Source organism: Bos grunniens, chromosome 13 (genome assembly GCF_055505025.1).
Source record: "Bos grunniens cultivar Pamir isolate PY7600 chromosome 13, Bosgru_T2T1.0, whole genome shotgun sequence".
Lineage (NCBI taxonomy): Eukaryota > Metazoa > Chordata > Mammalia > Artiodactyla > Bovidae > Bos > Bos grunniens.
Genome location: NC_141177.1, coordinates 52,447,478 through 52,473,202, shown reverse-complemented (window position 1 = coordinate 52,473,202; position 25,725 = coordinate 52,447,478). Strand labels below are relative to the sequence as shown.

Genomic DNA, 25,725 nt, shown 5'->3' with positions numbered 1-25,725 from the left:
GAAAAGAGATCAGGTTTGCAGTTACCAGAGGTGGGGAGAGAGGGTGGAAGAATTAGATGACAATGGTCAAAAGGTATAAAGTGCCAGGTATAAATAAGCACTATGGATATCACATTAACACTGCTGGATTGCATATTTAAAACTTGTCAAGAGAGCAGAGTTCTCAAAACAAAGAAATAAACTATTTTTCTTTGGGGAGGGCCATATTAATACGAGATGATAAATGTTAACTAAAATGACTGTACTCATCATTTCACCATATACATAAGTCAATTCATTTATAATGTAAACCTTAAAGTTACACAGTGTTTGGCAAATGTATCACAATAAAACTGGGAGAATGAAGTGCAACCTTTTGAACTGTATTTCGTTAATCCACTTATTGAGTAACCAAAAAAACTGCAGAAGAAGATGTGAAAATGCACTTTGATGATAATAAAAAGAAGAAACAGAAAGCCAATTTGAGATTTTATAGTACGCTTTGTACTTAAATATATGATCACATTTTCTGGGTTGCATAATATACTGGTTCTATTTTGAAAAGATACTCATTTAATATTTTCTGATTATGAAGATACACAGGATTATTACAGAGTATTTAAAGTACAGAATAAATATAAAAAAGATTTAAAACATTTTAATCTACCAAGGAAATAATTTATCAGTCATAAAATTCCAGTCCATTTCCATTTAATTTTTATGTACATACATATTATAAACACATTTCCTTTTTTTCCACAATTGGAACCACACTTCCATAGTTTTTTAAGTCTTTTTTTGTTTTTGTTTCTTAATTAACTGGATAATATAATTATCTCCCTTTGCCCCTAGATACTGTTCAATGATGTTTAATATCTTCATAAAAGTTCATCATGTGGATACACAATTAACTCTCCTTCCATATGTGGGCATTTAGCTTTCACCACATTTCCATTGTGTCTATAAACCTACAGAAGCATTTTTCAAACAGAACTCTGTGTGTGCATCTCTGACCATTTCCTCAGGATAAATTCCTAGAAATCAAAGTACGGGATCAGAGGACACAATTTGCAAGTTCTGCTACTTATTTTCAGATTTCTACCACTTTCTGGAGAGAAATTTATATTCCCAAGAGCAGTGTATAAAGAATGTTTATCTCCTACTGCTCCTCCAGCACTTAATATTACCTTTAAAAATATATGCACATTTCTCATTGCTACGCATGTCTTATTTTTGCTTTGATTTGTATTTTTTGGATTACTCTTGAGTCTAGATGTTTTTCCCCCATGTTTCTTGAAGATGATTTTCTCTTTGTGAATTTATGTGTATTGCTCATATTTCTATCTAGAGTATTTATCTTTAAAAAAAAATTATTCAAGACTATACTGTGATAGTTTTTACTAAGGCTTTGTTGCTAGTTTAATTTTAGATAAAGTCTTTCCAATCAACCATAGTAGAGGTATTGTTCTTCCTGTAATTTCAAGAGCTAAAAAAAAAAAAAAAAATCAATTAGAAAATTCAGACTGAGGCAAAGATGGTACCTAGAAAAATTATATCAACCAAATTTCCAAACAGGTGATGGCAGCTGGGGATTCCTCTTCCCATGGTCAATGTTTTCTCAGGAAGTTATCCTGAAGCAAGAAGTATACGGACCTTCGGTAGTGACCTCTCTGACTCAAATGCAAAGTCCATCTCAGGATTTTTAGTTGGGTTTTTGTGGGTTCCAGGGGTCCTGGTCTCAGGGTTTCAACTGTAAGATGGATAGAAGAGGATGCAGGGGTAGAGACAGACAATCCACCTGAGTATGTTACGTCTTCACACACCTTTTGAGACATTTCAGGGTTGGCAGTCTTTTTAGCACAAACGTTCTCCTTGGATCTGTTTCCACTGACATACATATCAACTGTAGGTAAAAACAAAGCTGCCTATCACAGATGTTAAACAATGATTTGTTGAATGATTTTGCCGCTGCAGTTTCTACTCTGGGAGTGGTATTGAGTGTGCACATTTACACGACTCCTTTGGCATCATCAAAGTCACTTAGAAGGATGCTCTCATATGAGCAGATTTTCTGCAGTGACAAGAAACAGACGAGTATTTTTCTCTCTCCGTTTCACAGCTCTCGTCGACCAGCCACTGGCAGAAGTCACCATTCCTTCAGCTGAGAAATGCTGCTTTCCAAAATCCTTTGGCAAAATCTTCCAGAGATTTGTTTTTCTGCTTCTTCCTAATTTAGAAACAGTCTTCAAAGAGAGAAGAAAAAAAAAACTGACATATCAATGTGAGAAGAAACCAACTCATTTAATTCTGCATTTCTTTCACAGAAAGTTTCAGAATTTATCATCAACGACCAATAAATTGGACGAGATAGATCATTGTGGGGTAAAAGTCAACAAGAAAAGGTATACGCCAAGATTCAATATTTTTTTAAACTGAAGAAACAACATGTGACACAAATTTAAGATTTTATTAAAATCATTTGTAAACTGACATAATATCTCAGTGGTGAAGGAAAACTTTGAACAAAGCAAAAATAATGAGTTGTGTGAATTAACAGAAGGGTGAACAGTGTTAAGTGTGGCATTTAAATGATTACATGATTTTAATTACTCTTTTCATAATAAGCAACTCTGTGAACATCTATTCAAGAAGTTGAAAGCTCTGCCTTCTATGGAACTTGCAGCTGAATTAAGGCTTTGTTCCTGCCTTGGGTAATTTTAAGAAAACAAATGGAAATGGTTTGAAGAACTTATAAAAAATCCACCACCTACTGAAAGAACTTAAGGTAAGGTGGTAAGCATTAGAAAGAGAAAAACAAAACAAACACATACACACAGAGTATTCATTTGTGAGACAGAAAAGAGAGAACAGAAGTAATGATGAGAGCAGTGACCGGAAGTCCAGTTCAGGCCGACCCCTTATTTATTCTTGGCTGCCAGGGGTTTCCGGCTGATCTTTTTCGATTTGTCATTATTTTTCTTCGGCGGTTCTGGGTTTGCCTGCATGTGTCTGCCGTAGAGGCTGAAAAGAGAGAGAAGGGAAACTGTGAGATCCACCTTGTGAACACAAGATATGCTTCTACTGGCAGATTTTCATCAACAGATTCATCTCCAGGCATATCGAGGGAGGCTACAAACACCACAAGGGCATTTTTGTTTCCTCTGGGTCATATGCTGGATTTACACATGTGCATACACACACACATGCACTCTCTCTCTCTCTCTCTCTCTCTCTCTCTCACTCACTCCATCATGCCATGAAGTCCAATTCTGGACCAGTCTCTTGGAATCATACACTCTGTGGGCTAAGGAAGAGAGACCAGGACTAGGAAAAACGTGAGGCTCAGCTTGGCCGCTCCAGACTGAAGCTCCACAGTTCGTGAGTGTTGGAATCAACAGTGACCAAAACTTGGCTGAACTGAAAAGACAGAGTGTCCCCTTAGTGCAAAGTGAGCAGCACGCCGGCCCAAGAGCCCTGGGGCTGGGTGATGCGACAGAGAGCGATGGTGTCCGAGCCTGCGCTGGCTGCTCACCCGTGATGGATGGCACTGGGGTGGCGACCACCCATCAATGCCACATTAATAAGCACCGCTGATTAAATGTTGACGAAGTACCCTATAATCACAGCCACGGCATCCATCGCGGAGCAGAGCTGGCTCTGTGGCTGAGGGGACTGAACCTGATAGCAGACAGTAATTAATCGGTAATTTATGAGTCATTCTGGTTAAACTAAATTAAAAGCCACCCGAAAGTGAAAACAGCTCAACCTTAACTCCCCTTGTTGCTATAACTGTGTCCCCAAGAGAGGCCAGTGGGTGTGTCAGTGCTTCCCTAAGACAGGCAATACCTGACCCCACGCTGAACAGGGTGGACACAAACACTGACCTTCCTGTACAAGGCGCCCCATCTTCCAGGATCCACGTGGGTAACTGACACCCTCTCCTGAACTTGGCGTACACTCATGCTCCCGATGACACTGATGCTGCGGTTGATGAGCTGAGGGACAGACCTGGTGCCTGGAGTTGTCCAGTTGGCGGGGTGCTTAGGCAAAGCTGGACTCTGAGTTTTGACAGGTCATACTGCAGTCTGCTTCTCCAGAGGCTTCCGAGCATCTCCTCGGAAGCAGGATCTACCACCAGTGGTCATGAACTTGGGTCTCTGTTCGCAAGAAGTCTAGAATGTGGAGTGTGGCAGCAGACAGACTTACAAGCTGAAGAATGTTGAGTCCAGCCAGGTGCTGGGAACATTCTCCAGATAAAGGGGAGCATCAAGGAGGAACTACATGTCCTCAACACATCACATCAGAGCCTGTAAGTTAGCATTTAACTCCTGTAGAAGTTCCCTTAGAGCAGGGGTCCCCAACCTCTCAGACCTCATATCTGATGATCTGAGATGGAGCGGATAGAGTAATAATAATGCGTACCATAAACGTAACATGCTTGACTCATCTGCCAACCACCATTCCCCTTACCCCACCGTCCATGCAAAAACTGTCTTCCGTGAAACCAATCCCTGGTGCCAAAAAGGTTGGAGACTGCTGATAGAAGACTTCTGAATGGAGTCTAACTGAATGGAGAGGCAGGCCCAGTCCTGCACAGCGTCCACAGCAAAAACACCCCCAACAGAACCTGCCATCCAGGAAAATGGATCTTTAAACCTACACATGGCCCCCTCCCTACACTTTTTAAGAAAACTGGAGTACCATTGCTTTACATACTGTATTAGTTTCTGCTGTGCAGCAAAGTGAATCAGCTCCATATACATATGTCCCCTCTCTTGGATTTCTTTCCAAAGGTCACCACAGAGCACTGAGTAGAGTTCCCTGTGTTATATAGCAGGTTCCCACTAGCTATCTATTTTACACATGGTAGTGTATGTCAATCCTCATCTCCCAACTCATCCCACCCTCCCTTCCCCGTGTGGTGTCCATTTGTTTGCTCACTCTGTGTCTCTATTTCTGCTTTGCAAATAGGTTCATTTGTACTATTTTTTTAGATTCCACATACATGCATTACCCCTACACTTTAAAAGGAGAAGTTGGTTCCCCTCAAAGTCTATGTTGTAGACATCTGGTAGTCCTGGATCCAGGCAAAGAAACATTGGCTTAGGCAGAAAGGAAGGTTCAGCCAATCCGGCTTTACCACTGTTACCAGTCGCACTCCCAGTGATGCTGCTGCAGCTGCTGCTAAGTCGCTGCTGCAGCTGCTGCTAAGTCACTTCAGTCGTGTCCGACTTTGTGCAATCCCATAGATGGCAGCCCACCAGGCTCCCCAGTCCCTGGGATTCTCAAGGCAAGAACACTGGAGTGGGTTGCCATTTCCTTCTCCAATGCATGAAAGTGAAGTTGCTCAGTCGTGTCTGACTCTTAGCGACCCCATGGACCGTAGCCTACCAGGCTCCTCCGTCCGTGGGATTTTTCAGGCAAGAGTACTGGAGTGGGTGCCATTGCCTTCTCTGACTCCCAGTGATGTCCCTGTCCTAATTCCCCAGAACTTGCTGTTGTCACCTTACATGACCAAAGGGACTCTGCAGAGGAAATGGGGTTAAGGACCTTGAGGTGGAAAGATGGTTTTGCATTTTCTAGGGGGTTCCAACTTGTGCACCCCTTCCCCCACCCGATGCACCAGAATAGGGAGAGCAAACTGAGCCAAAGGAGAGCTGTGTGTTACATTCTTCACCTACATCAGACAAGCTGATCCTCCCATAGCGTCTGCCCCTCTCCTCCTCCTCCTCCAGGATGCTGCTTTCCTAAAGATTAGCAGCTTAGAGCTACAGCCAGAGGTGCACAAGGGGACCTGGGGGTGGGGGTGGGGCTCTGGTCTCCCAAGCTCCTCCCACCTGGCACGAAGCCAAGGTCTGACTGTTCTGAGCACCCACAAAGGCATCTATGGTCTCAGCATCTTCCACTGTAATCACTTTCTCACAGCTTCAGGGTCTCTCCTTTACTTTCCAAACTCATCACTATATTCATTCTTGCTCGCAGATAACATCCAACTGTAAGGATCACAAAAAATGTAGATACACAGCTCCCTCGTTTGTGAACCTGGAAACCTGGTAAAGACTCAGGGGCTGGGAAAGTGGTATCAACAGAAATAAAGAGTTCAGAGGAGAGAGAAGAGATGAAAGACTCAATGAGGGCCTGCTACGCACCACATCCTGAACATGCAGGCACGGAAGGCTTCTTGGAAGGAGTGGCGGTGTTGCCAGGCCCTGACAACGGTCACGAAGCAAAGTCATTTCAGCAGGTGTGCCAAAGCTGCCTGGGGCTCAACGAGGTGCCTCTATTCAGGAAGGAACTAGAATGTTCCAACCTTTCATCGCCTGCCTTTTTAGACTCAGACCCCACTGTGTGCCTGGCCTTCCTGGGGCTACACAGCAAGCCACTCACTACAAAGGGTCGAGAGGGAGGCTGAAAAGTCTCAGTCTGCCACTTATGAGCTGTCAGTTTTAGGTACCTGATTAGCAAGCCTCATCCCCACCGTGCCTTCGTTTCTTCATCTGTTAAAGAAAAAATGATGTTGTTTTCTCATAGGGCGGCTGTAATGCTGAGGTAAGCCGGGCACCAGGGCATGACATGGGGTTAGAGTGATTAAATAAAGATAATTATATGATTATTTCTCTAGGGCTTTTTCCTCCGAAAAATAACATGGAATTTTCTACAGACACCAAATCTCCAAGCATATATGGAAGAAAGGTTTGGGTCCTCTTTGAAGAAAGCGACTCAGGCTAAAGGCACTGTCCCACTTCCTCCATGAGTCACCAGCGGATGACTCTGCCCTGTGGATCCTCTCCCTGCTCCAGCTGTGTGCCAGATGACAGCGCGTTTCACTCTCATCTGTAGACTGGATCCATCAGAGCAATCATTCCCACCTGCAGACGTGGCTCTGGCCGGGCAGGAAGGACGAGCATCTCGGGGTCCCAAGTCTTGGATTCCCTCAGCTATTCATATTAGCCCTGGGGCCTCTGTTCAGTAAGTGTAGGGGGGCAGAATAATGGCCCCTCAAAATGTCCACATCCTGATCCCAGAGACCTTGGGATCTGTAACCTTATATTGCTAAAGGGACAGTGCAGAGCTGATTAAGGGCTTGAAAAAAATTTTTCTTGGAGCTGCTTTAGACTGTTGCGTTAGTTTCTGCCGTATAGCAAAGCCAGTCAGTTACAGGTATTCATATATCCCTCCTTTTTTTGGATTTCCTTCCCATTTAGGTCACCACAGAGCACTGAGTAGAGTTCCTGAGCTCTACAGTAGGTTCTCATTAGCTGTCCATTTTATATGTAGTATCAATAGTGTGTATGTGTCATCCCAATCTCCCAATTCATCCCATCTTTTCTTCCCCCTTTGGTATCCATCTTTGTTCTCTACATCTTTGTCTCTATTTTTGCTTTGCAAACAGGTTCATAGATGGAGAGATGATCCTGGGTTATCTGGGAGGGGCCAACATAATCCCAGGCATCCTCTTAAGAGGGGAGATGGGGGTGCTGGAGGGGCAGTCAGGGATGCGCAGATGCTGGCTTTGATGAAGGAGGAAGGGACTGCCAGTTGAGAACTACAGGCAGGCTCTAGACCCCAGAAAGGCAAGGAAACACATTCTTGCCTAGAGCCTCCAAAAGACGAAACCCTGCTGACACCTAAATTTCAGACTTCTGACTCCCAGAACTGTGAGAGAATATATTTGTTCTGTTTTTGGCTGCTAGGTTGGTGTTGATGTTTAGTGGCTAAGTCATGTCTGACTCTTCTGCAACCCCATGTACTACAGCCTGCCAGGCTCCTCTGCCCATGAAATTTCCCCGGCAAGAACACTGGAGTAGGTTGTCATTTCCTCCTCCAGGGGATCTTCCTGACCCAGGGATCGAACCCGAGCCTCCTGTGTTGGCAGGTGGATTCTTTACCACTGAGTCACCAGGGAAGCCCTTTTTGGCCACTAAGATCATCTTAATTTGTTATCAGCAGCAACAGGGAATCAATACAGTAACTGAATCTCTCTGGGGCTGTCTGTGAGGGATTTTACGTAGTTTTAGCAGGAGAAATTTTCTTCTGGGGTAGCAACTCACTGACAAGAAAGAAAAGTTAAAAACTAAGTTGCAGAAAGGCCACAGAAGGAGAGTCTCCGAGGAAAAATGGGTGCTGTCTACCAGAAGAGGAGGAGGTGGGCAGGCCAACTATCCCCTCTCTGCTACAGTGAGACAGGATGGGCCCGGCTCCCTCTATGTGCTGAAGCTGATAGTCATGGTCCATGTTTGAAATGCATCCAGAATTTAATTTACAGAGGTGACAGTGACAAGATGGATAGCTCCATGCCTCTGAAAGGAGTTGTATCACGTGCAGTTATGCGCAGGGCCACATGGGGAAGCACCAGGTTGACTGGGAGGCAGAGGAGCCCAGGGGAGAGCAAAGCCCAGAGTCTTTACGGGTGCTTTCACAGGAAGGAATGGGTGAAACAGGGTAGGTGAATAATTTGATTAAAATCTCAGAGCCTAGAGCTAAAGTGATCTCCAGTTGCCCAGTGCCTGGATCAGGGGGAATACTGGCTTGGTGCATCAGAGTTAGAGAAAAGAGGTGGTTAGGATTGGGGCTTGGGGTTGGTTGGCTTGGATATGAAAGGCATTCTAAAGGATGAACTGTTCGCTCCTCTGGGAATGAGGAGCATTCTCCCTCGCCAGCATCATTAAATACAGGAAGTGAAAAACAGGACTGATCTATGCAACCTGCAGCCTTCAGGATGGCTTTCTGTCCTCCTGACCTTTCCATACTCTCCTCTTCTTATGTAACTTCCACCTCCTTGATCTTCGAAGATTTCAACTAACCCTTGGATCCTGGCACAAGATGCTTCTTGATGAGCACATCCCCTCAGCGATCTGCTCAGGTGGTACCCATCATCTGGCCCTATAAGAACCCTGGCTCACTGCATGGGGGATTCTGGAGGACAGTCCTGGGGCTTCAAGCATCTGCATTCCTGAACCCTGTTTGCTCCAAAGGACGTGTGACATTGAGCAGATGACTAACTTGCCACAGTCTGATGTCTTCATCTGCAAAATGATGAAAACTGCTACCTTGAAGGGCTTGTCGGGGGAGATTAAATCAGACACGGACAGGGTCTTGTGTGCAGGCACAGAACAGCTGTTCCAGAGCAACAGCCATCACCTTTAACCTCTCGTGAAGGCCTAAGACCCAGGCTAAGCTGGCCAATTCCTCCTGCTTCCCAGACGCTGCCTCTGAGCACAGCCAGGAGTCCAGCTTTGCCATCATGAGCTCGGGAAGGCTTCTGGGGGCACTGAAATTTGGTCATGCTAGTGGGAGAGCGCTGACAAGGAAGACTGGCTCCCCGTCACAGATGGGGCTGCAGCGTTGGTCACCAGTGGGTGAGGTGATCAATTCAGAATACGGAGTGAACCTGTGGCACAGAGTCTTGGAAAATCTTCTCTCCTCTGAAAGCTGAGGTCTACAGAGGATGACTGGGAGATGTTCATGGAAGGAAAAAAACCAACAGAGAACCAGTTAAAGTGACAGGAAAGGATGAATTGTGCTCTGGAGTCTGATGAACAGACTTCTGATGGTGAAGAGAATCCTCAAAGGCGAGATGCCTATGGATGACCTGTGCTGTGGGTGACGAACGAGGCAGCATCACTTAGCTCCTCAGGGCTCGTCTGGTCCCTGTGGGAGCGGACCCTGACCAGAGCAGCTGTCTGTAGAATCCCAGCCGAAGATCGGCTCTGGAGGATTCATCATGAAATGATGCCGTGAACAGTAGAGGTCACCAGCCTGGTCACTTGAGAGGCATCGTGTTAAAGCTATCTGCACACTGGCTCCCGACACTCCGCACAACTCAACACCCCTGCCTGGTGACATCTAAGATGGCACAGCAAACAATTCCAGCCCAAGAGAATGAGAATACATTTCTTTCTCAGCAAACATTATACCGAGTAGTAGTATGATATGCATGTTCTTCTATTATTCGTGGGTATATTTATTTAACATGGGCATAGTCATTTTGCGGGAAGAAAATCATTTGAGTTTTACTGTTTCTGTTCAATCCAAGGGTCTCGTGCAGACCCTCACACCCCTTCATGACTGCAGCAATGAACACCACTGGGGACCGCATTTTTCCTTCTTGAAAATTTACCCCCCACTCCCCCGGATCCAATGCACTATCCTTGTTCTTATTTTTTACCTGGACAATTCTATAGTCCTTGTGTTTTTGCTTTTAGCTCACTGTATTCTCTTCCTTAAACCGATCATCTGATTTTGTAGCTTCAATGAGTATCTCTGAGTATGAGCCCTCTGAGTCACTGCCATCTTCAACCCCTGCTACACCAAAACTCCCACTTGTACACTGAACCATTAAACCCAACCAAATGCACACAACAGTTCCCTACCCCAATTCCTCAATGTCCCTCTAATGTCTCCAGACCTCTAGGATCAAAATGATGAAGTCATTCTGGCACCTGCCTCTTTTTTTAGTCACCCTATTAATCAAGTTTGATTACATCCTCCTCTATCTTAGAAATTCTGTCTGTGGCAAGGGAGGATCTGAAGCTCCAAGCAAAGCTATATGCACCTTTTTTTCAGCTGAAAAGTGAACACAGCTTTCATCAGCTTCTCAAAAGGTTCACGACTCAATGGATTAATAAGATGCTTTATGGTACTTATTCTTATATCATCCTATGATTTTATTCATTCTCTTTTCCTTCTACCCTAAAATATGGCCATTAGATTAGTGTTAACAGGTTCCTTCTCGGTCTCCATTTTTTGGGCCATGCTGTGCAACTCACAGGATCTCAGATCCCCAACCTGAGATCGAACCCAGGTCCCCGCAGTGAAAACACCAAGTCCCAATCACTGGACCACCAGAGAATTCCCCCTTCCTGATCTCCTTGATAACAATTCCTTCCTTCCTTCAATGTGTCCTACACACATCAGACAGAATTCTCTTTCCTTGGTTTATGCATGGCAAGCAGAATCTGCTACCCGCGGGGTCAAGTACCCAGCCTGGTATGTGACAGAGTATCCACTGAACATGCCACGCAATGCCTACCCAGCCAGATTTCATCTCTCTCTGTTCACCAGCAGACCAAATGCAGAAACCTGGTCTGGAGGAAGGCAGTGTAGAGTGCAGGAAAGGTAGGCTGAGTGTTAGCTTTGCCACCTATCAGCTCAGTAACCTTAGAGTCTGATATCATTCTGGAATCTCTGTTTATTGAAAACTGGGAATATCTGCATACTGCCTACACCTTGCAGGTGATCTGAAAAAACTTTTGAGTGCTAAACCCATCTAAGGCCTTTGTCAGCCAGGATTCCTTCTGGTCTCAGTTTTTGGCTGATTTGTGTAACTATTGCCTGGAATGCCCACCCTCCTCCTTTCTACAACTCAGATCTCATCCACATATTCAGGCTTTTCACAGCTTTCTCTGCTCTGCCCCCTGTTCAATTTCTGCCTTCACAAAATACTGTGGTGTTTATTGAGATTTCATCGTTAAGTCCTTCAGAATAGACAAAGTAATTTCTGCTCTTGGCTGTTATTTCCAAGGACTAGTAGAGTGCCTTGATCAGGACACATGGTAAATATGGTCACCATGCAGTCAGCATTCACTACCACAACTAGCCAAGAAAGAAGGGCTTTCATTATGTTCATTTTCCAAACGAGGAAACTCAGGATTAGAAAAAGGTTCAGATCACCCCCAGGTAATGACCCCAAAGTTCAAATTCTCTAGGCATTAAGCATACGGGCTTCCCTGGTGGCTCAGTGTAAAGGCTCTGTCTGCAATGCAAGAGACATGGGCTTGCTCCCTGGGTCAGAAAGAGTCCTTGAAGAAGGGAATGGCAACCCACTCCAGTATTCTTGCCTGGGAAATCTCATGGACAAAGGAGCCTGGTGGACTGCAGTCAGTGGGGTTGCCAGAGCTGGACAAGACTTAGCAACTAAACCACCAACCATCACCACCAGCACCATCTTTCTGGATTTCTCAGTTTTGTCCTCTTCATCAGCCTACCATTTCCTCAAGGGTGGGGACGGCAGACTTCACTTCTTTTGTATTCTACATGCGCAAGGCACTGCTGGAAGCACATTGTGTGCTATGTAAATATTATGTTTCAGAATGCCAGGTATATGAGAGGTACAATATGCTGTGCTGAAGTCATTTGCTCCTGTCATATGCCTCCCTCCTGTTGTTTTGGGTGTTTCCATGGAAAGTCCTTATACAGACCAAGAAAAGAACCAATTTGAAAAATCTCAGTATATGGCCAGTGACAATAATGGAGAGAAATCATTTTGTGTCTAATCTGTAATCTTATGGTAGGATGCTAAATTTAAAATCTCTGCAAATAAATCTGTGGACAAAGTGTGAAGCCCAGATTATTAATAAGCATTTGCCATATCTTTATTTATCCTATCTAGCAGCTTCTGAGGGGTTGGTGACAGAACCTTAGCACTTAAATTGCTGAGTCTTAAAGAAAAAAAGGGAACAGTTACCATATTCCCATGAGAAGTCTCATTAATTTAAAAGGCAATGATTTTTTTGAGATCAAACCTCCAAGAGATGGTTCCATGAAATTCACTAGCACCAGGAGGTGTCTTTCACATTCTCCATTAGAACCCTCACTGCTCTCTGCCCCCAACATATAGTGTAAAAAGAAATTATCAACACACATGTGTGCAAACAGCATCTGTATAAATAGCCAAGAAGAATCTGTAGCTGGCTTAGGACAGATATTAAACTACACAAAAAAATACAAAATGTGAGGCAGATTTTAAAAATACCCCATACATTCTAGACTAACTATCTGCCCCACTGGAGGAGAGAAATGAGGATTCTGGCAGAACAAAACTAACAATCTCATGCACAAAAGATGCTCATTAAACTTCATCATCCTGTCTACTCTAATGATGCTTTTACTTAATAAAAATTCCCCAAGCAGTTGCAAGGATATTAGGCAAGGTCTTTGGTTATGTATCAGAGGTCTGAGCTGTCACCAGCAAGCATGCAGTTCGGGGGGTAAGACTCCCTGGGGAAGGAGCAAATACAGCTTTCACAGAATACATGCAGAGAAAAATCAATAACTGCAACTTGCTTCCCTGCTTAAGCATTTAAGAGAATAGGTAATCCTTTTAAATTAAACTGCAAAGTGCTAAATGTTGCAATTTCCAGAATAAACTAAAAAACAAAGGAAAACAGGAGGAAGAGCATTCTTGTAAGTTTTCTAAGCAAGCTACTTCCTTAATAGACTCCAGACCTGGAGTACTGGAGAATATTTTTTATGAAAAGAATTATTTTGAGATATTATTACGTTGAGGCTGCATAGGTGTCTATGTGTTGGTAATACACAAACCTATTTATAGATACAAGGAAGGAAGTGACAAGCATTTCTTTATTTTGTTGTTGTTTTCTATTTTTTGACTGTGCCACGTGGCATAGCATGTAGGACCTTAGTTCCCTGACCAGTGATCGAACCTCTGAGCCCTGCAATAGAAGTCCATTAATCAATGGACTGCCAGGAAGTCCCAAGAAATTATTTCTATTACATGCATGTAATACCACCAAAAATTATTCCTAAGAAAACATTACTATTAAAATTCACAATCTTGATATGCATATGTGTAACTGATTTACCTTGCTATACACCTGAAACAGCACTATAAATCAACTACAGTCCAACACAAATTAAAAAAAAATTCACTAACTAGAATCTGGCTCTCAAAAGCTAAACAGTAATTATCTAATAGATCCCTTAACATGGGCAGCTAGATGATAATTCTATATAATCACAAATTATTGCCTCTGTCCACATTATACAACCCATTTTAAATTTCATGTCCAGTCAATACAGAGTTGGCTGGAGAGAGATGAGAGTTGGTGCAAGAATGAGGTATGACCCCAAAACTTAAAGGCAGAAAGGCTGCCCTCTGTGTGTTAAATGATCACGTCAACACAAATGAACCAAAGCAGAACTCAGAAAGTCTTCCCAAGAAACATCAGCACAACTCAGGCCAGCAAGATTTGATTAGAAGCCAGCCAAAGGAACGAACAAAGCTGGAGAGAGACCCTGTGCATCAGAAGAGCGGTGGTGTGCTTCAGCAACTCCAGCAGTGGAGTAGATGCAGGCAGGGGGCGTCCGTGGGACCCCGCTGGGAGTTCTGTGGGCACCTTGATAGCAGGCAGTGGGCGTCCGTGGGACCCCGCTGGGAGTTCTGTGGGCACCTTGATAGCAGGCAGTGGGCGTCCGTGGGACCCCGCTGGGAGTTCTGCGGGCACCTTGATAATGTCTGTAAGTGCAGGAAGAGGAAATAAATATGGTGCCACTGTAACCCTTCCAAGGCTTCAGGGTACAGCTGGGGCCACCTCCCTGCCTTCTGCCATGACCCTCCATGTTCCCAATCTCCAGCACACGGGCAAACAAATTAGGCCTCTGCCCATTTCTGAGGTCCGTACTTCTATTCCCTTTGTTCAGAATGCTTCTCTCGGAGTCTCTGTAAGATTGGCACTCATACCATCCCTGTTGTACAGGTTACGGAAAGGACACAGAACTTCAATAACTTTGTTTTCAAAACAATTCAGTCTCAACCCTCTCCCTTTACTCTGAGTGCAGACACTGGTTCACACATAAGCCTGTGGCCAACCTGGGCCAACCACAGAAAGACCCAAGATCTTACCTCAAGCTATTGGGAAGAAGAGCCCTTTCTTTTGAGTTGAATTAGGAGCCTAGATCTGCTGCTGGCCATGGTGGCATCTGAGAAGAGAGCTTGCCTGGCAAAGAAACCAGCAGGCAAAGCAGAACTGCAAGATGGAGGGAAATGGAGTCCAGAGACATTGAGCCCATGCTCACGCCATGCCTTAAAAAACCTATTTACTGTACTGCTGGATTATTAGTAATATAAATTTCTTCTAATGCTTTGTGTTTGTTGCATTCCAAGAACACTGAGCCCTGAATGACACATCACTCTGATCTACTTCAAATGTGAGACTTTTTTTGCCCGCATTCTCTCTTTAACCACATTCGTTTCCTTCATACCACAGTCACAATATAATGATTTTGATTATTATTAATTGTTTGCCACCTCCTTTAATGGAAGATGAACTCCAAGGACAGGCATCTTGTCTTCACTAGTATCCCCTCTGACCGGTGCACCACAGGCACACGACGATTGTTTGCCGACTGACTGAAGCAGCCATCACTGCACTTAGTAGGGTGCACTGCAACATCCAGCTCCCTGAGTCTCCTACCAGCCGGGTCATTAGTGCCTCTGAGGCAGGAGCTGTCTTAATCCTTTTGTTTCTCCAGTGCTGGCCACACACTAGCCACCAAATAGAAATCTACGAGTGGACTGAAAGAATATATTTTAAAAAAATATTCTCAATTGTAGGATAATTACTTTATAGTGCTGTGATGGTTTCTGCCATATGGCAATATGAACTGCCACAGATGTATGTATGTCCCCTCCCTCTTAAAGCCCCCCTCCCTCCCCATCCGTCCTCTAGGGTTGTCACAGAGCACCAGCGTTGAGCTCCCTGCATCACACAGCAGACTCCCACTGGCTCTCTGTTTTACATATGGCAATGTGTATGTTCCAATGCTATTCTCTCAAATCATCCCGCCCTCTCCTTCCCCTGCTGTGTCCAAAAATGTGTCGTTTATGTCTGTGTCGCCTTTGCTGCCGTGCAGGTAGGATCATCAGTACTGCCCCGAAAGAGTATCTTAGCTGAGGAACATTTCCTGATTCATCCCTTAATTCCACACTCATCAAGTGACGATAGACATGCTTCCCATGCAGAGGTGTTCACTGTGAAAACAAGTGCTGTGTACGCCAAGGCAAGTCTTTTAGCCTTTAGGGGCAGTTTTCCTCTGTTAACAAAATTCCGGGCCCCCACATAAGCTTCTTCTGCTGTTTTCGCAGGTCTCTGAGGCTTGGAGAGCTGAGAGTGGAGGTGCAGTAAATGCATCATGGTGCCATTTTGTGACGCTGCTTGGGAGCCGTCCATTCTTCTCTTGTGGAGATTCTCGTTTTAAAAAAATGTTTAAAAGGTTTTTTTGCTGTGGACCATTTTTTAAAGCCTTTATTGAATTGTTGTAACACTGCTTCTGTTGTTTATGTCCTGTTTTCTTGGCCATGAGGCATATGGGATCCTAGCTACCCAACCAGGGATTGAACCTGCAGCCCCTGCATTGGAAGGCGAAATCTTAACCACTGGACCACAAGGGAAGGGCTGGAGGGTCCCTCTCAAAATACTGTGTGACCAGGGGTTTTCATTCAATTCCTTTCCAGCACAGTAGGTTTTATTGAATATTAACCACCATTTGATATTAGCAAGAACTAGCCAAGTACAGGAATAGCTTAACACAGAGGATTAAGTCAAAATGAACAGTATAAAAACGCTGGGGATTTCTTCCTTTCCTTTGGACAAATTAAACATCAGAATGAATTTTTATTATCCTGGAAAGATGGGAGTTTTTCGAGCCACACGTGGTTCCTTCAGGAAAGGCTTGGTGTTCACGACCTTTTAAGTTATTAAGCTAGTGACTGTACCAGCCAAACGCAGCCAGCACACGCTATACACCAGCATTTCCACAGGAAGCTTCTGCGGCATTTTCTGTATTAACTCATTTAAGCCTGAACAAAAGGCATCATGGAGGGCTGCACAGCTGTCCTGTGGGTCTAGATATAAATGACGTGCAACTGGAACACCTGTGTCCAAACGGTGACGCTTCAGCTTTGTCTTTGTTTTTCAGACACAGACCAATGGTAAAGCGTATCTACAGGTATTGTTACTCATCCTCCTCTTCCTCTCGGCGGCTGTTAATGCGGACTCCCTGCTTCCAGGGCCCTCCTCCCCTCTCAGCCCAGGTGATCGGATGATGCGACACTGGCAGGAGACTCAAGGCCAAGTCAACGGAGAGCGAGCCATCTCTAAGTGCTAGTCTATACAGGTTTCAGGGTGCATGGCAGATAATACTGACTCAGGAGGCAGAAGGCTTTGGAATTAATCCACGGACTAAGGTAATTTGTGCTTTCCTAGATAGGAAATGGGGCATTTGGACTTAAACAGGGGTGGGAGTCATCTGGTATATGCACTGCCACCCTCCCGCCCCTCGCCTTGTACACCGACTGGGCATTCACTCAGAATGCACCCAGAACCTACTTAGATCACACCCTATGGGCAATGCCTGGTCACGGTTGGGCATCTGAATGGAACCTGCGCGTTGTATGTATGAAACATGTATAGGACTTTGCTTACATTAAAACTCATTTACTCTTAGGAAAAACCACATTCAGTGAAACCTATCTCCAAGGTTCCTCTTATGTTCAGGTTAGATTACAGCGTGATGCCTGAGATTTTAAGCAGCCCTGTATTATCTGCCTCTCCTCCATGTTCACTAGATAGTCTGTGAGGTTATGTTCCACTTACACAGCAAAGAGAGTAAAAAAAAATAATAATAACCTTAGAAGTCAAAACCAGAAAGCAAGCATCTACCTACAGATGGATGTAGCCATGAGGCTCTTGCCAGGTGGACTTCAGGAAGCAGCAGCTAAAGTCAATTCTAGTCATTGTCTCTTGTCTCTTCTTCCCTCATCTAAGCTGGGCTCTCTCTGAAGTGCCAAACCCTGCCATCCCTGGAACATGGCATGTCAAGTTAACTGTGCTTTCCTTCCATTCCTGATTGCAATATTTTATACTAGTGGCCAGAGGTTGGCAGTAGAGGAGAAGCCAGGCTTTTGCAGCAATGAAACAAAACCAATTACATGTATTCACACATATATGTGGAATCTAGAAAAATGGTACAGGTGATCTTACTTGCAAAGCAGAAGTAGAGACGGATATAGGGAACAAACCTATGGATACCAAGGGGAAATGGTGGGTAGGATAAATTGGTAGACTGGAACTGACATATATACACTATGGATATACCATGTATAAAATAGATAACTACTGAGAACCTACGCATAGCACAGGGAAGCCTACTCAATTCTCTGTGGGGACCTAAATGGGAAGGAAATCCAAAAAAGAGGGGATATATGTAAATGTAGAGCTGATTCACTTTGCTGTACAGTAGAAACTAACACAACATTGTAAAGCAACCACACTCCAATGAAAACAAATCAAAAACTAGACTGGATGTATGTATATGTATAACTCATTCATTTTGCTGTACACCTAAAACTAATACATCACTATAAATCAACTACATTCCAATAAAATCTTTTTTAAGATATAGAAAATCAACATAACCCCCAAAATGGTGCTTGGGAATTAGCCCAACAACTGGGGAAGAGAATAATGGAGAAAAACATCTATGAGAGCTCAATAATAGAAGAGCCTTTGGATCCCCATCTTCCTTGAGCTTTGAGTTCTACATCAAAAACATACTCCAAAAAGGAATGGAGGATTAAAAAAAGTAATTGTAGCTTTGACATACTCAGCAGATTTAATACATGTCATCCCGTTCCTCCTGGTTTTTTTTTTTTTTTTTAATCAGATTTTTAAGAGTTTCAGAGAAATTTATAGTCATCAAGTGCAAAAAGGTTAAAAATTAAGATGTCTGTGGCTTCCGCTGGATGTTAAAAATGGTTTACTGGAGAATTCCGTGCACCAGCCACGAATCCGGGTGGGGGTCCTGGGAATGTGGGGGGAGGCGAGGACTCTCCCCATGGGGCTCCAGCTTTAGTTGCCTGATGGCCTTGATGGGCCCTGAAGTCTCAGAGCAAAACCGTGGCTGTGGGTGGAGAGAGAAGAGCTTGTCACAACAGACCTTTTCATCCAAGAATCGCAAGTGTTTCATCTAGGAATCGCACCCACCAAACACTCCTGGAAGGTGTTAGTGCTAAGCACAGACGGTGGAAGTGAGGCGGAAGTAGAAGCGTGAGGTGGAGGTGCCAGAGGCCGGGGGTTTCTGCAAAACCGGCCTGGTGCTGCTCTTTTGTCACAGCTTCTGGCTCAGGCAGACCCTGCTGTACTTGGCTTCAGAGAAACTGCCTTTTCTATAAACTGAAGATTTGCAGCAACCCCACGTACAGCAAGTCTATTAGTGCCCTTTTCCTAATAGCGTTATTTTTTAATTTTTAGTTTTTTTGGCCATGCTGTGTGGCATGTGAGATCTTAGTTCCCCAACCAGGGATTGAACCTACATTGGAAGTGCAGAGACCTAACCTCTGGACTGCCTGGGAAAAGTGAAAGTATTAGTTATGGACTGTAGACCCACCAGGCTCCTCTGTCCATGGGATTCTCCAGCCAAGAATACTGGAGTGGGTTGCCATTCCCTTATCCAAGGGGATCTTCCTGACTCAGGGATCGAACCCAGGTCTCCTGTACTACAGGCGGATTCTTTACTGTCTGAGCCTCCAGGGAAGCCTGGACTGCCAGGGAAATCTCCCCAGATTTAAATAAAGGGGTGCTTGTGTGTGTGTGTGTATACATTTTTTTTTTTAAACCATAATGCTATCACACTCTTTACAATGTCAACATGACTTTTATATGCACTGGGAAACCAAACATCAAGGGACTCACTTTATTCAGATATTTGCTTTATTGTGGGGTGCAGTATGGTCATGATGTGGCCACGTGATGACACTTGGGATCACAAAGGGAACATGTACTCAACAGTTACTTCAAATATTAGAAAACAACGTTCTGTTACAAATGACTCGAACTGACCTATCTTCGCATGGAAAAATACTCCCCCCTGAATAGCTGTTAATCAAGAAGATTTCTGCCCGACATGTATTGCCTGGAATGGTAAAAACAAGCCCCTCTTAGTCAGCCTACTGAATACCTACAGTGAGTTCATTTTTCCTCTCATAAATATTTCAGAAAGCTATTTTTAAAGTCTTATTTTTAAACACATATTAGTCCTTCCAATTTGTGGAGACATATTCTCTACTTTCACGTATGTAGAGCATAGCTCGGTACAAAACAGGAGATTCACAAAGGTTAACTTTAAATTTTCTAGGAGCCACATTAAAAAAGGAAAAAGAAATGGATGAAATCAAGTTTAGGAATATATTTAATTTAACCCAATAGATTCAAAATATGATCATTTCAATGGGTAATCTGTATCAACATGGTAAATGATCTATTTTATTCCTAATCTAAGGATAAATGATTTAGTAAGTATATCATATAAATTTAATGATTTCTTTTTTGGTTCTAAGTGTCTTTGAAATCTGGTGAGTATTTGAAAACCCTGATAGCATATCCCAACCAGACAAGCTGTAGTTCAAGGGCTCAAGAGTCACATGTTATTAGCAGCTACCATGCTGCAGAACACAGATAGAGACCATTTGAAAATGGTGCAATCGAGCCAGCTTTGTACTTAGATGAAAGACATTGTGAAAGCTGATGGACCCTTTCTTGACACATGGTTACTTTTAATGTTTTAAGAAAAGTAAGGATGGAAATATGTATATATGTTTTATAAATATACATAAAAGTGTATATATATGTATTTTTAAGAGTTATTCCATTTACCTAGACGGTGTTCCAATACGTTTGTAGTAGTTGTGGTGAGTATGAGCCTGGAAAGGTCATCAGGCCGACAAATAGAACTCCTAAAGCCTGTGGTCAGTCCGCTTCTTCCCGAATGCAAGAAAACATAAAAACAACTGTAGGGGCCAAAGAAACTCAGCAAGCAGCTGGGGACAGGGCACCAAGTAGACCTTCACTAAAAGGGGCTCAAGCAGCAGCAACAGCTCTAGACCATGTGGGTTCAGGAGTTTTGCTGCATCCCAGGCAAGCCTGACTTCCTCACTGAGCTGTGTTCCATTCACTCATTTATTTGCCACACCACACGGCATGCATGCAGGATTTTAGTTCCCCAACCAGGGATCGAACCTGTTGCCCTGTAGTGGAAGCACAAAGTCCTACCCACTGATCCACCAGGGAAGTTCAGCCGTGCTCTTTTAACATTTTTTTTCTGCATTAGGGTAAAGCCAATTAACAATGTTGTGACAGTTTCAGGTGAACAGTGAAGGGACTCAGCCATACACATACAAGTATCCATCCTTCCCCAAACTCCTCTCCCATTCAGGCTGCCACTAACCTTGAGCAGCATTCCCTATGCTACACAGTAGGTCCTTTAACCAGTTAAAATTTTGTTATTCATTTTAAACATAGCTGTGTGTACACATCTGTCCCTTCACCCCTCACCCTCGCTGCTTTCCCCTCATGACCCCCTGTGGCGAGCTTCTCTAGACCGAGCAGCCCACCCCCGACCCCTTGGCCCACAGGTCGGGGTGGGGCCCAGGAGACAGAGCAGGGTGAAGGGCCAGAGTTTGAATTCAGTATTTGTCCCTGAAAAAAAAAGCATACCGAGTGGAATAAGTCAGAGAAGGAGAAATATCTTTTGACATCCCTTATATGTGGAATCTAAAAAGAAATGATACATATGAACTTACTTACAAAACAGAAAGAGACTCACAGACTTAGAAAAACAACTTATGGTTGCTGGGGGGAAGGCACAGGGAGTTTGGGATGGACATGTACATGCTGCTATATTTAAAATGGATAACCAAGAGGTCCTACTGCATACAGCACATGGTGATCAATGTTATCCGACAGCTTGGATGAGAGGGGAGTTTGGGGGAAAATCAATACATGTATACGGATGGCTGAGTCCCACAGCTGTTCACCTGAAACTACCAGAACATTGTTAATCAGCTATACCCCAACACAAACTAAAAAATTTAAAATAGTAAAAAAAAAAGAAGGTTAAAAAAATAACTGGTGGCTGGGTAACCTTGGAGAACTTAACTTCTCTGAGCATGCTTTCTTATATAGAAAATGGGATGGATGATAATAAGAGTGCATAGCTCACAGGGTCGTTAGGAGGATGAAATAACCCAAAGTGCTTAGCAGGTACCCAACAGGTACTTAATCAATAAGACTTTTACATACAATGTGCTCTGAACTGGGCTTGTCCATTCCAAACTCGGCTGGAGCCACAAAGTTAGAAAATGCCTCATGGCTGCGTGCCCAAGTTTTACACAAGATGCAATCTCTTTCCAAAGAGATATTTTCTTAAATGTTACAATTGGTATGCTTGAGAAAAAAAAAAAAACAAATGGCAGAGAACATAAGCTAGGGGCCTTGGATATAAAACTACCAAAAAAGTTAGTCACTTTCTGAGCCTGGTCCTCATTGAACATTAACACATAACCATGTTATTCAATGACAAAGATGATCATGGAGGCTCTTCCTGGAGAAAGGTGCCATCTCTTTCGCTCTGTCCAGGGTTCTGAATGGGCGGCTCCCCAGCACCAATGGGAAAAATGAACAGGGGTATTGAATACACTTTCAGTCCTCCTCTTGCATCAGCCCTCCCATTCACAGGCTAAGCTGTTCTGGAATCTATTCAGAGGGGAACCACATTACATAAGACTCAATAATCTTAATGGTAACTCTGCAGTGAAAGTGTCATTTGTGGTAATGAACACTGATCATAAGTTAAGCCCTGAGCTACTCTCTCTGTTATTTTTCATTATACTGTTCCTTGCTCTGTTATATTTCAGGAGCACTGAGGGAATTGACTCAACTGTGTGCGCCAGTCAGCGTTTCATTTCTCAGATTAGATTCTGCTAAGAGGCAATGGACCAATGTGCAAACTGATTCTTAAGGAAACACATCAGACGCTGGTTATAGGTTCTCTGCTGGTACCCAGGGGCACCTCCCCTTCCCCTTGGTTATGTATCTCTTTAGTTTACCATTTTTTCTATCTTCCACTCAATCCACAGCATCGTTATCCAGGCCCCAATCTGAGAGAGGATTAACAATGTGTCTCTGGATACTTGTCCTATAGGAATGATTGTTCAATTCGACCACCAGAATACTGTTTCCAAAATCATCATCATCTCTCATTGAGCTCTTACTTGCAAACACCACTCTGCTTACATGACAATCACTGCCCTACCGGCCTCCCGACCCCCCTGTTGCTTTAAAGGACACTAACTCCAAAAGACACACCAGTGAGGGGAAGATGGGATTTGTCCAAGTTTTAAAAACCCAATGTGAAAAATTCATCTTGCGTGTTGTATATGAAGCTTGGGCGTATGTGCCTCCATGGGCGTCTGTGCTCTTGGAATTGCTTATAAGTAGGTTATGAGTCCTTGGAGAGGCCACATCACCACCATACCTCAAAGGTCAACAGCACAAACACTTGGAGACTGCGTGGGTTGGCCCCTGGTCAAGAACACTCGCAGGCTTTACCACTCTTACTGAGTGCATCTCCATCTGACACTGGGCACTATTACTATTCCTCAGACCACAGGTCCCCAACCTCTGGGATCCAGTGCCTCATGATCTGAGGGGAGCTGATCAGTGATAATAGAAAGAAAGTGAACAATAGATGTAATGCACTTGAACGTGCTTGAAAACAGAGGAAGCAGCCCCACTGCCTGCTTTAGTACCCATTATTTTGGCCAGGTGCCCCAAGGAAGTAGCTGTGTATTTACTTCCTCTAACACGAGGTGCCAGGACAGCCTTCTGCCCAGTGAGAGTTGCTCAGTCATGTCCAACTCTTTGCAACCCCATGGACTATACAGTCCATGGAATTCCCCAGGCCAGAATACTGGAGTGGGTAGCCTTTCCCTTCTACAGGGGATCTTCCCAACCCAGGGGTCAAACCCAGGTCTCATGCATTGCAGGTGGATTCTTTACCAGCTAAGCCACAAGGGAAGCCCAAGAAAACTGGAGTGCGTAGCCTATCCCTTCTCCAGGGGATCTTTCCGACCCAGGAACTGAACCAGGGTCTCCTGCATTGCAGGCAGATTCTTTACCAACTGAGTTATCGCGGAAGCCCTGGCCTTCTGCCCAAAGACACAGCAAATCCACTCTGAAAGACTGCTGTTCCCAGACATATGGACACTTACACTTGGACATGTGCAGAATATGAACTGTCAACTACAAATTGACATTTGCCATCTACCTTTACAAGATTAATTCATGTGCTGCTGCAACCGCTGATTTTCAACACCCTCGAAGGAGTTCAGGGTGGAGAGCAAAAATGACCCACTCGGTGCTCAGGGAAAAACTGTCAGAACAAATCTTCAGATAGTTATTAGTAAATATGTTCAGGAGCTGATTTTATGAGCCCAATTCTGTATCCTCTTATATCTAGAAAAGCACTAAAATCCTTCATAGTGATGACTGCTCCCCAGGACTAACAGAAACCTTCTGTAAAAAAAAAAAAAAAAGCATGTACTTGATTGCATGTACTCCCCCTCCACCAAAATCACATATATACTGACCTTCTCCTTTGTCTCTTTGGAGCAACTTCTCAGAGTTATCTAAAATTCTGTCTCCCGGGCTATAGTCCTCATTTGCCTCATATAAAACTTAACTCACAACTCCCACATTGCACTTTTTTAAAGTCGATTGACAATTTCTTAAAATTGTAGAGAAAAAGGAGAAACTCTGGCAGAAATCCAAACTATGTCTTCCTTCATTTTTAGACTTCTACATTTCACTTTTTAAAGAAATAGAAATATATTACAAGCCATTGAGAAATTCAAAAAAGGGTTGAAAAGAAAACTGCCAAGGGTCTCCTACTTAAACACAGTTTCTATTAGTATTTGGGTAAATTTCTCTCAAGTCTTCATCTGAAGTATTTTTAAAATATCAATAATCCTAGTATATAATTTTAAAATTAGGTTTAGAATTTTATTTAAAAGTTAAGGCATCAGTATTTGCAACATAATTGCCATATATTAACACATTATCTTTTAATCCATATAATTGCCATATATTGACATGTTATCTATGAATCCACATAATTGCCATATATCGACAGGTTATCTATGAATTGCAATTAATGTGAACATTTCTTTGCTTGAAGACAGCAGTGTGGCTTTGGGGAAGTCACTTAACCTCTCTAATATTCAGTTTTTCTCATTGGAAAAAAACCATAAAAACCGATGTGATATTAACCAGCATCATTAGACCTTCATGAAAGTTAAGAGATAGTAGACTGAACGGAAGTAGATCTTACAAAAATGAAAGCCTCCACTGATGTGAACAATGGATAACACAGAAAATCATTTCCCACTGGATTGTCTTAAAACAAAGCATATCTGCACATAAGCTGGAAACCCACGAGAAGGGCAGGCAAGATCCAGTCTTTCATTTGAGAACTGATCAACAAGTCTCAGAGAAGGGACTCAGTATACCCTAACCAGGCATCAGGAATGGCCACAGCCACTTCCATTTTGGAAGTAGAGGGGTTTCAGGCATAGGCACAAAAATGCTAAAACAAGATCTCAAATACTGCAGCACTAGGACTTCCCTGGTGGTTCAGAGGTTAGGAGTCTGCCTTCCAGTGCAGGGGACACAGATGTGATCCCTGACCAGGGAACTAAGATTCCACATGCCACGGGTCAACTAAGCCTACACACTGCAACTACTGAGCCTGTGTTCTAGTGGCTGTGCTCCACAGCTAGAGAAGCCCTCACACGCCACAGTGAAGACTCGGCACAGTCAAAAACAAATAAAACAAAATGGACAAACTCCCCCCCAAGATAACAAAAAACAAAACTGTAGCATATTTTAAATACACACAGTTACTAACCATCTAAGACAGTGACGACAATGGCAGTGAAAGCAAAACAATGACCCACATATAACACAGTGGTCCTTGACCAGGCACCATCCTGCCCTCCCCACGGGGCCCTTGGCAATATCTAGACACAACGTCTTGTCACACCTGGGGTGTGCTACTGGCCTCTAGTGGTTAGAGACCAGGACGGTCTCCAACTACATTGTCATCTGGACC

General features: G+C 43.7%; 1 protein-coding gene across 10 annotated transcripts in view; it reads right to left on the bottom strand.

Moving 5' to 3' along the window:
* Window positions 1-1,282: 1,282 nt before the first annotated feature.
* Window positions 1,283-25,725, bottom strand: part of RSU1 (Ras suppressor protein 1) — a 208,150-nt gene continuing 183,707 nt past the window's right edge. For 5 of the 10 annotated variants that reach the window (XM_086334190.1, XM_086334184.1, XM_086334195.1 and 2 more), the window contains one exon: window positions 2,428-3,000. Coding sequence is in view for 6 of the 10 variants with exons in the window: in XM_086334184.1 (XP_086190310.1) it covers window positions 2,898-3,000 (103 nt within the window). In the remaining 4 variants the exon portion in view is untranslated. Of the gene's footprint in view, window positions 2,223-2,427; window positions 3,001-16,343; window positions 18,682-19,619; window positions 19,693-25,725 lie in introns of those variants that run through there. The other 5 variants (XM_086334187.1, XM_086334194.1, XR_015139587.1 and 2 more) reach the window with 4 other exon arrangements.